The sequence below is a fragment of the Sinocyclocheilus anshuiensis genome, unplaced genomic scaffold, assembly GCF_001515605.1.
Source record: "Sinocyclocheilus anshuiensis isolate Anshui unplaced genomic scaffold, SAMN03320099.WGS_v1.1 scaffold522, whole genome shotgun sequence".
Classification (NCBI taxonomy): domain Eukaryota; kingdom Metazoa; phylum Chordata; class Actinopteri; order Cypriniformes; family Cyprinidae; genus Sinocyclocheilus; species Sinocyclocheilus anshuiensis.
In genome coordinates, this window is record NW_015544185.1 from 1,182,496 (window position 1) to 1,193,284 (window position 10,789).

The window sequence follows — 10,789 nt, forward strand, 5'->3', positions numbered from 1 at the left end:
ATTATTATTATTGTCTTACTTTTTATTTTATTTTACAGAACAACAGTAAAATTACAATACTAACATTTATGAATGTTGATAAGAGTTCTTGCTTTTTCTCAACTTTTATTTTGGCGGAAACGCGCAGGAAGACTTCAATGCTTCCTTTTTATTGACAACAACAGATTTATAAATAAGTTTCATTACGAATACGTCGTACGTATCGCTTTGTCACGTGCCTTGTAAAAATTCATAAAAATGACTGAGCAACTGACAACTGTATCAGCGCAGATTTTCCTCGCGCTTTGGACTTTGAACCCTGGTTAACAAGCAGATCTGCTGTGAGTTCATGCAGCGCTGTCAGAATACATGCAATGCGCGCGTGTATTAGATAACATAACGTTCTGCAGTTTATTTACTAATTGTTTAAGGCCATTTCGCGATTTCAATCATCATACAGTAACCAGCAACAATCACCCCTTCCTCTTCTCATTGAAGACATGCGATGCAGTACTAAACAGTCTCTCGCTGTCGGTGCTTGTAATGATTTTTGCGTCTTTCTCCGACAGTTTAAATGCTTCCACACTGCTGACGTGTGTGCTGCATAATAAAGAGTGTGCAACTCTCACTCTGCGCTGGTTGCTATTTGATCACGTCATATCATTGTTCGGTACAATTTATTCGGTCTTTTCTCTTATTCGGCCGAACACAGAAAGAGCTTTTTTTTGCTATTTTCGACCGAATCATTTCGGTTGCCGAACATTCGGTGCATGCCTAGAGACTTTATTCTTTGCAACTTTACAGATCTTCTTTATGCACCAAGAGCTTGTAACACTCCAAAAAGAAAGAAAAAATTGAAATCGCATCATATGACCCCTTTAATTATTGATATATTCTATATATGGTATATATTGACTAATACACATTTTTAACAGGCCTTGTATTGAGAAACGAAGATGGGTGCAGATAAACGGTGAGTGTTTTATAATTTATTTGAGGTTTTATTTATTTTGTTACATTTGCTGAAACCTAAAAAATTTAAATATTTTTCGTTCTAACAATGTTTTATTAAATATTGTTGTAACTAGGGTTAGCCGTACAGAGCGCAGTGGCAGGTACGGCTCTGAACAGTCTCGTGATGATGACCGCAGGGACCGGCGAGACCGTGATGACCGCGGTTATGAGTCGCATCGCTGGAGTGATGATCGCCGTAGTGAACGCTACGATGGTGAACGGAGTGACAGAGCTGATCGATACTGGAGCAGGGACAGTCCTGAGGTGAGGACTACCTATATATGTATTTGTTTATTGGATGTTTTGACAGGAGCATGATGCTCACTTCAAATCTCACCTGTGTAACAGCGAGGAAGGAAGCGGCGCTGCAGTGACGGGTCTGATGACGGACACCACTCAGATGGTGATTACTCTGAGCATGATTACAGAGGAGACCCAGCTGATGAGAAGGAGAGCAAGACCATCATGCTCCGGGGTCTGCCTATGAACACATCAGAGACAGATGTAAGTTTTTTGTTGTTGTTTTTATTTTTTGTTTTTGTCAAAAAAAAAAGGTCTCCACAGCACTGGAAAACCTGGAAATATCAAGACATTTTAAAATTGTGATTTTATTTTTTTTCCTGGCCTGAAATAAATAAATAGAATCATGGAAATAAAAATAAAAAAAACACATATATGTATATATATATATATTATTAAAAAAAAAAAAAAAAAGAGGGAATAAATAGCTGTGCGTAGAATTTAATAATGAATTTACTAAATATTCCGGGCATGGAATCAAAAAATCTTATGATGGAAATTTCTGATTTGAGTAATAAATTTGATAATAAAGAATAATAATAATAGCAAATCATTTAAAACTAAAATTTCCAGGCCTAGAATTAAAAGAATAATAATATGAATAAAGAATTAATTGAGTAAATATTAAAAGCATGGAATCAATAAATTTTATCATGGAAATTTCTGCTTTGAGTATAAATAATAATAATAATAATAATAATAATAGTAGTAGTAGTAGTAGTAGTAGTAGTAGTAATAAATGATTGTTATAAATATTCCAGACCTGAAATAATAAAATCTTATGGAAATTTCTTCAGTGAATATAATTGATATTAAATTATTTTAATAGGTATATTAAAAATAAAGCTTTTTGTGAGAGAGAATAAATTCTAACCAGTGTTTGTCAAGATTAAAATAATTCGTTTTAGAGTTATTAAAAATGCATCTTAAGGTTTTTAGTTATAACTGTGATATTTTATACTGGATTTCACTATGAAAGTCAAAATAGAAGTGGGCTTGGTTTCAGCAAACAAACTTTATCTGACTTTGCTTTGTAATCCACAGATTCGAGCAGCCATTGAGCAGCTGGAGGGGCCAAAGCCAATGGACGTGAGGCTGATGAAAAAGAGAACAGGTGAGACTGATGTACCACGGATCCTTCCTCTCCCAAACAAACCTGTGTCCACTGGGCCAACCTGCTTCTGCTTAAACGCCTTTTGCCATAGCAACATGTTATCTGACCAGTTTTACCCTTTCAGAATACTGAGTTAAGAAAAAAAAAAAAATGGGTGCACATTAGATACATGTTTGGAGGTAAGTTTTGTCTGACATTTGTGTGGATCAGAATTGGCAGTTTTATTTATGCCAATTGAAGTTACATGAACGTAGATGCAGTCATGTAGCTTCTTTATTAAAGGTCATCCAAAAGTCAATCTGATGGCAGTATCTGTCTCATAAAGATTATTTGCTTGTTAAGACTCTGCTATGTTTATGACTGTTTGCTTTGCTTTAGTTATTGATTCAACCTACATTTATCAGTGTTAGACCAACGGCTAGAATATTATAAGCTGCTGTTGCTATGGTAAAAGTTTCCAGGCAACCCCCTTACATCTCTTTGGCCTCTCTGGGTCAAGGGGGTCACGAAGCAGTTTGTGACAGAGTTTGAATGTTGTACCACTGAACCATATAAACTAACGCCTCCCGTCTGTATATCTGAATGCCTCTCTAGGTATAAGCCGAGGTTTCGCCTTCGTGGAGTTTTATCACTTGCAAGATGCTACCCGATGGATGGAGACCAATCAGGTTGCTTCCTAATCACCAAGTCTAGCTTTTGCCCTGGGGAATAATGCAAATTAAATAGAAAAATATAAATGGAAGGGAAAAAAACAAAAACAAAGTTGCTGCCCCAGCAGACTATATGGACAAAAATGGACCAGAGCCGCTGTTTTTGAAGGCAAGGTGTGACCAAAATATAGAAGAGCCATTTGATGGATACTCTGGCTTCATGTTATTAACTTTACCAGAACTCTGTTTGTTAGCATGGGAAAATAATCACTGATTTTTAAGAGGGAAGTACATAATACACTTCAGGTGAGACTTGAATGACTCAAATGGGTTTTAAGCCACAATTTTTTGTCAATACTGTCATCATCCTCTGAAAAAATCTTTATTTTAGGTTTATTTTAGTTGTTCAAGGCTAGAAGTAGAAGTGTTGGTGCTATATTTAACATCCCATATGGACATCACTATTAAAATATATCAACCGTTTTTAATAGTAATTAGTTGTTTTGCACAGAGAAAGTAAATGTGGTAAGCCAATGCCTCGTCTTGAAAGTCCCCCCATCCCTTTTAAGAAAGGAGTGGCTTTTTTTTTTTTTTTACACTCTGTTCCGGCCCCATCCGGACACTCGGGTCCCAAACACACACCATCTTACACGTTAAACCCTCCCGGGCGATCCTCACCCTAAACCCTCGTGGCTAATGTGGTTGTTCTTGGGCTGAGATTAAACCTTCATAAGAGAGGAAATAACCAAACTCTTTCTTCCTTTCCAGAAACTGCTGTCTATTCAAGGCAAGACTGTTGCCATGCACTACAGCAACAACCGTCACAAGTTTGAGGACTGGCTCTGCAACTCCGTAAGTTTCATGGACTTCTCGAGATGTTGAACTGCAGTTACAATATCAGTTTCATGTTGAATATTGTTCCGGTTTTATTCAGAAATTTCAATATTAGATTTTTTTAAACTTTCACCAGGGAAAACTGAAAGGTTTGGGGGCAAGGTTTTTTTTTTTGTTTTTGGAAAAAAAATATATACTTTTATTCATCTAGGTTGCATTTAATTGATCAAAAGTGACAGTAAAAACATTTATAATGTTACAAAAGACTTCTATTTCAAATAATCTAAAATAAATTAACTTTGTTCATCAAAGAATCCTAAAAAATAGTATCACAGCAGCACAACTGTTTTCAACATTGATAATCATAAGAATTAATAAGAAAATGATTTCTGATCATATGACACTCAAGACTGGAGTAATGACTGCTGAAAATTCAGCTTTGCATTAAAGGAATAAATTACAGCTTAAATATATTCAAATAGAAAATAGTTGTTTTAAGTTGTAATAACATTTAGTATCATTTTTACTGTAGTTTCATTAGTAGGAATATAATTTTTACTGTTTTTTTTAATCAAATAAATGCAACCTTGTTTAGCAAAAGAGACTTGTTTCAAAAACATTAAAAAAAATGTCATCAACCCCAAACTTTTTAATAGTAATGGTAATATAGGTTATACTTGTTATTGTTGTATGAAGTTCAGTTATATTGCATATTGTTCCTGTGAACATAGCCTTTGATGCTGATAGAGCATTAAATTAAATGGTGAATACTGTAGAAAATAAATGACTCCTCTAAGATCTTAAAAATAATGTCAGAGCATCTCTATCCAAGCTTTGTTTTGGAAAAGTTAGCTAGTTAAGTGTAGCATCTCAGTTTTTTGGTCCACTTGGTGGACGTCCATCACGGTAAGTGTTCAAGCCACTCTAGTGTGCTTGTTACCTGGTGCCCCATAGCAGAAGTGTCAATTAAAACACTATGACCGGTTGCTTGCAGTGTGGCCTGTACAATTTCCGGAGGAGGCTGAAGTGCTTCAGGTGTGGCGCAGCTAAAGCGGGTAAGTAGCTCCCTGAGCAGGAAACCGCTGTCTGCACCCATCTGGATGGTCCAGTCAAACACCGTCATGTCCTTGGAGCAATGTATGTGGGGTGTTATGTACAGTACTCCAAACTAATATAAAATAGTGATTAATTGTTTTTATCACTCATGATAGCTGGCATTTACTTTTTTTATAGCTGGTAACTGATATTATGGCTCCACTTAAATGTTTTATATGTTTGCTAGTCAAATCAAGCATCAAAAGTTGTAATACAGCACAGTCAGCCCTCATATTATCAGTTTACAGTGTCTGCCTACTTAATGCTAATGATTTAAAAACAAAACACTCATTTTGACTGATGACAGAGTCACGCTGGGATTGTAGGAATCATCTATTATGGCCTTCCCAAAGCCTTTGTATGGGGCTCTTTCAGTGATGTGGTTTGTATTAGGCTTCAGTGTTTATAAAGAAACTCAGTGTGCTTTTATTCTTTGTGCTTATTTTCAGATTCTGAGTCCAGCAGCACAACAGGAGCCACAGACACCCAACCCAGTGGAGATTATTATGGCGATAGTAAGCTCTTTTCCACAAATATCACCTCTGAATTAGGGATGCACCAATAAATATTATCTAAAATTTCAGTTTCCCTATCATTGGGTTCCAAAATTGTCCAATGTAGGCTGATGCTGATAATCTAAATTTTAATGTTGGCTGATACTGGTATGTCCTCAAGTGTGTTGTGCAGTGCTTGTTTTGCATTCACACTGATATGTTTGCATGTCTTTACAGCCATCATCCTGAGGAACATCGCCCCTCACTCCAATGTTGAAGCCATTCTGATGGCACTCGCCCCCTACGCCAACCTCTCGCCCGGCAACATCCGCCTCATTAAGGATAAACAGACGGGACAGAACAGAGGGTTTGCCTTCATCCAACTTGCCTCTCCTTTGGTAACTGTTTTCTCCCTTCCTCGGTCTATATAAATCTTCTTCAGAGATTCATCTTAAGCAAATAGAGAGGTTGATCTCTTAAGTGAAACCAGTATCAAACGATTAACAATCAATAAGATTATACCTGCATCCTCTTTTGTATCTTTTTTTAGCACATTCTGATGATGTTTGTGCTTTTGCAGGAAGCGTCACAGCTCCTAACCATCCTTCAGGGCTTACAGCCACCTCTCAAGCTGGATGGGAAGACTATTGGTGTCGACTACGCCAAGAGTGCTCGAAAGTACGCATCTCTCGCTCATATCCTCATGCGGTTGATTTGCTCAGAAGAATTTTTCCATTTGCTGTAGCTTGATTAATAATTCAGTTTACTGAAATACCTTTTTTTCTCAGGGACCTGTTATTGCCAGATGGGAACCGTGTTAGTGCCTTTTCGGTTGCCAGTACAGCCATTGCAGCTGCTCAGTGGTCCTCCAGTCAGGTATGAACAACTTTATTGTAACCATGGCTCAATGTTAAAATGGAATTATGCGTGCATGACCGGTTTAATTGACTATATTTTACTTTACAGCCTCAGCAGAGTGTGGAACCGACATCAGAATACAGCTACCTGCAAGAGGGATATGTACCCTGTTCACAGGTCAGCTGACTGCACCATCTGAAACGCATATCAAAATAGTTTAGAATTGCATTTATATGAATTGTTGTGATATTGAGCTGAGCTAAGATGATTTGTTGTTTAGGAGTACCAGGCATACTATCAGCAGCAAGCTGGAGCTGTGGACCATTCCCAGGCTAACGGCATACTTGGAGGTAACGTTTGCCTGACATTGTCTACTTATTCTAGTAGGAGCATCAAAATAGGATTTTGCCAGGTCACAATATGTTCTTTTATGAAAGTAAAAGGACTAGTTGTGCTTGCTGTTTACAAGCTGAATAGCTGTGGTATGTTTTAATTTGCAGCGGCTCCAGGTGTGAAGGTTCTTCCTGCTGCTACAGGAGTGGTGATCTCTCAGAGTGCGCAGGTCTATCAGCCTCATATCATGGGCCAGCCAGCTGCTCAGGTGACTACTTTATGCTATGACTCATTTATTAGTTTTTTTTTAACTAGATAAATTGCATTAGATTCTAGTGCAGTGGTTCTCATTGAGTGGGCCAGGACGCACTTGTGGGTTTCAGCAAATTTCCAAGGGCTGTAAAATGACTGAAATGTTACAAATAAAACAATGAGCTTTAGAATAAATTTAAACTGCTAAAAATCTAGATGTAAGTGTTTTTCATTTGTATTATTATTATTTTTTTCATTTGTTTTGTCAACAACTGGCAATTTTATTTAAGCACCAGGATTCTCATGGTCTTGGACAACCTGTATATATGTGAGGGTATTTTAGGGTGTGTTTTCCAGACCTTGAATAAGTCATAGAAATAAAAAAAAATCTTCTTTTTTTTTTAATGAATATAAGTGTTTTTAGTTATATGAACCTCAAAAACTGATATTTGTGAATGTTAAAAAAAATAAAAAAAAATCCAGTCATCATGAACCACTCAAAGCTTACCTGCGAACTTCAGTGAAATTTGCCATTCTGACATTGAAATAGGCCATTTATTTGATTTGTGCAAATGCGATACGTTTTTTTTATTTGCTGTTTTTGTTCAGACCAATATATAACATGCATCATTGTTTTTGTCAAAAACTTTTATTATTTGAACACAAACTGTTTAAATTGTAGTTTCTATGGTCATTTTACAGTTTAGGATGTTACCATAGATATTGGTGTTGTTTTAATTTTAACATTGCTCCCTGAAAATGTAGCTCTGTTCCAAAATCAGATTTTTCCTAAATTATTTCGACTGCTGATTCGAAGAAATTTTTAGAAAAAAAAAATCCCATTCCATTATTGAAACTTCTGCAACTTATTAAATGTATTTGCTTATAATTATTTTAATGTATTGTTTCTGTAAACAAAAAGACATAGAAAACAAGTAGCTTTGTCACTACAGCTGAAGTGCTAGAAATATCTTTGTGGGTCTTCAAATAATGTCCTTGACAAAAAGTTTGAGAACCGCTGTCCTAGTGCAATTATTGTTGTAATCTCATTATAACCCATCTTATTGTCAGACATTGCAGATTGAAGGCAAAGCCCAGCCCGGCACAGCCGCTGCCACTGTTTCCGGCCCAGCAACCTCTGCAGTCGCGACATCGGCCGCAGCAGCCAGCACCTCTCAGGAAAACCAAGCCGGTAAGAACAGATCACTAAATCCACATCATCCAATCAGAAGACATTATGATACAGGTTTCTGATTCTTTCGCCATTTCCTCACTTCCACAAGCTGTCCCAGACACTTCATCCTATCAGTACGATGAGTCTTCCGGGTATTATTACGACCCCAGCACTGGCCTGTACTATGACCCAAACACACATGTACGTATGCCATGCGGTTTTCAACAAGACAATACTATATTTCAGCGGAGTGCATGTAGAGGGTTCTAAGTATTGTTGTTTCTGTCTGTAGTATTACTACAACTCCCAGACTCAGCAGTATCTGTACTGGGACGGGGAGAAGCAGGCCTATGTGCCCGCGGTGGATGCCAACAACGCTGCTCAAAGCGACGCTGCCTCCATGTCCACTACTCAGAAAGAGAAGAAAGAGAAACCTAAGAGCAAAACGGCTCAGCAGGTAATAACAATTCAACGTTATTACGTCGCGCCGCACCACATCTTTAAAATTCAAATACATTATTTTCTATGAGTGTAGGCACACCGGCGGCGTCTGTCCGCGGCGCCCAGCTACGTCGTGCTGTACTTATAAGGATTGTTCTAGACATGCCAAAAATTTGAAGCTACAGCACAGCAGCTCTTCTTCGTTTTCTGAAAGTTTGAGTTGGTTCTTGTAAATATTATACCCATGTGTGAACACCCAAATTTAATAAGTCTAGACCAAGAAAGTAATTTTTCCTGTTTTTTTTCTCACTCCCCAAACAATATCACCCATAATCATTCTAGAATTAATTCGTTCCAGATCTAAGGATCAGATGCTTGTATAGTCTCAGAACACCCTAGCAACCATTTACGACACCCTAGCAACATGCTGGCGAGTTTTGCACATGCAACCAGCACTCGCATGTTCAGAAAATGTAAAAAATCTAGCTATTTCAATCCTCCACTTGTGCTAAAAATATTTCTGTGCATCAGATTGCAAAGGACATGGAGCGCTGGGCCAAGAGTCTGAACAAACAAAAAGAAAACTTCAGAAGCAGCTTCCAGCCCATCAGTCAGGAGGAGAGGAAGGAGGCGGCGGCAGCAGATGCTGGTTTCACGCTCTTTGAGAAGAAGGTATTATTGCTGGAGACATCTGATGATTGCTGATCTCTAATGATGATGGTGATGATGGTTTTGTCATAATACATGGTTTTTGTTTTATTTGCATATGTGCAGACAGGAGCACTGGAGAGGCTTGTAACAGAGGCATCCAAAGTCACAGAAGAAGAGTGCTCCTCATCAAAGGTCCCAAATTCACTGTGCACCATTACAAACATGTTATCAAGTCGTGTTAGCTTATTAATTTAAACCCCTGTGCTGTGCTGCAGGTGGGGCTGGTGGCGGCGTACAGCGGCGACAGTGAGCCTGAGGAGGTCATGGAGGGTGATGAAAGGGAGGACAAGTTGACCGACTGGAAAAAGATAGCATGTCTGCTGTGCCGACGGCAGTTCCCCAATAAAGAAGCTCTGATCCGCCATCAGCAGCTCTCAGACCTGCACAAGGTAAATAGCCGAGGCCGTTTCAGTTGGATAATAATCATTGCCATCACATTTAAAATTGTAAAAATCCACTTTAACTTTACTTTTATGATTTTTTTTTTTTAACCAATAAAAAGGTTGAAGTAGTTAAGATTTTTAAAATCCTTTGAAAGAAGTCTCTTCTGTTCGCCAAGGCTGCATTTAGGTGATCAGAAATACAGAACAAACTGTAATATTGTGAAATATTACAATTTAAAATAATTGTTTTCTGTTTGAATATGCTTTAATATGCAATTTATTCCTGTGATGCAAAGCTGAATTTTCAGCATCATTAATCCTGTCTTCGGTAGGGATGGATATCGTTTACATTTTATTGATACCGATACTGCTTATCGATACTATTTGGTGCAAAAAGATATGAAGTGAAAAGTTGTTGAAAATTTCAAGTAATTTTATTACTGCTGAATTTTAGCAACTGTATTAAAGTTCTTCAGTCAAGAGCAGTGAGTTATTTTTCTTTGTTTTATTTTATTAACATTAAAGGAATAGTTCACCCAAAAATGAAAATTGTGTCATCATTTACTCACTCTGAAGTTGTTTTAAACCTGAATGAGTTTCTTTCTTCTGTTGAACATAAGTTATTTTGAAGAATGTGAGAAACTAAACGGTTGCTGGTCCCCAGTGACTTTCTTTTTTTCCCCCCTACTATTAAAGGGGTCATATGACGTTGCTAAAAAAGAATATTATTTTGTGTATTTGGTGTAATGAAATGTTTATGCAGTTTAAGGTTCAAAAAACTCATTTTCCACATACTGTACATTATTGTTTCTCCTCTATGCCCCACTTTCTGAAACGCGTCGATTTTTACAAAGCTCATCGGTCTGAAAAGTGAGGTGTGCTGTGATTTGCCAGCTATCCAGTGCGTTGTGATTGGCCGAATACCTCAAGCGTGTGACGGAAATGTTACGCCCCTTACCAAAGGAAAACTTGAAATCGCATCATATGACCCCTTTAAAGTCAGTGGGGACCAGCAACTTGTTTGGTTACCCACATTATTCAAAATATCTTTTGTGTTCAGCACAAGAATAAATAAAAATTAATACATGTATGGTACAGCATGACTGAGTAAATAATGACAGAATTTTAATTTTGGGTGAACTATCCCTTTAATGACA

At 37.5% G+C, this 10,789-nt stretch overlaps 1 protein-coding gene across 2 annotated transcripts in view; it reads left to right on the plus strand.

Moving 5' to 3' along the window:
- Positions 1 to 10,789, plus strand: part of LOC107696464 (RNA-binding protein 5-B-like) — a 15,528-nt gene that overhangs the window by 1,220 nt on the left and 3,519 nt on the right. For both annotated transcript variants that reach the window (XM_016496807.1, XM_016496808.1), the window contains 20 exons: positions 915 to 952; positions 1,068 to 1,257; positions 1,342 to 1,497; positions 2,338 to 2,407; positions 3,002 to 3,075; positions 3,826 to 3,909; positions 4,886 to 4,946; positions 5,436 to 5,501; positions 5,718 to 5,878; positions 6,061 to 6,158; positions 6,269 to 6,356; positions 6,447 to 6,515; positions 6,619 to 6,688; positions 6,839 to 6,939; positions 7,995 to 8,115; positions 8,207 to 8,298; positions 8,390 to 8,554; positions 9,070 to 9,210; positions 9,313 to 9,381; positions 9,465 to 9,638. In XM_016496807.1, the coding sequence (XP_016352293.1) occupies positions 936 to 952; positions 1,068 to 1,257; positions 1,342 to 1,497; positions 2,338 to 2,407; positions 3,002 to 3,075; positions 3,826 to 3,909; positions 4,886 to 4,946; positions 5,436 to 5,501; positions 5,718 to 5,878; positions 6,061 to 6,158; positions 6,269 to 6,356; positions 6,447 to 6,515; positions 6,619 to 6,688; positions 6,839 to 6,939; positions 7,995 to 8,115; positions 8,207 to 8,298; positions 8,390 to 8,554; positions 9,070 to 9,210; positions 9,313 to 9,381; positions 9,465 to 9,638 (2,067 nt within the window). In that variant the 5' untranslated portion in view covers positions 915 to 935. The remainder of the gene's footprint in view (positions 1 to 914; positions 953 to 1,067; positions 1,258 to 1,341; positions 1,498 to 2,337; positions 2,408 to 3,001; positions 3,076 to 3,825; positions 3,910 to 4,885; positions 4,947 to 5,435; positions 5,502 to 5,717; positions 5,879 to 6,060; positions 6,159 to 6,268; positions 6,357 to 6,446; positions 6,516 to 6,618; positions 6,689 to 6,838; positions 6,940 to 7,994; positions 8,116 to 8,206; positions 8,299 to 8,389; positions 8,555 to 9,069; positions 9,211 to 9,312; positions 9,382 to 9,464; positions 9,639 to 10,789) is intronic.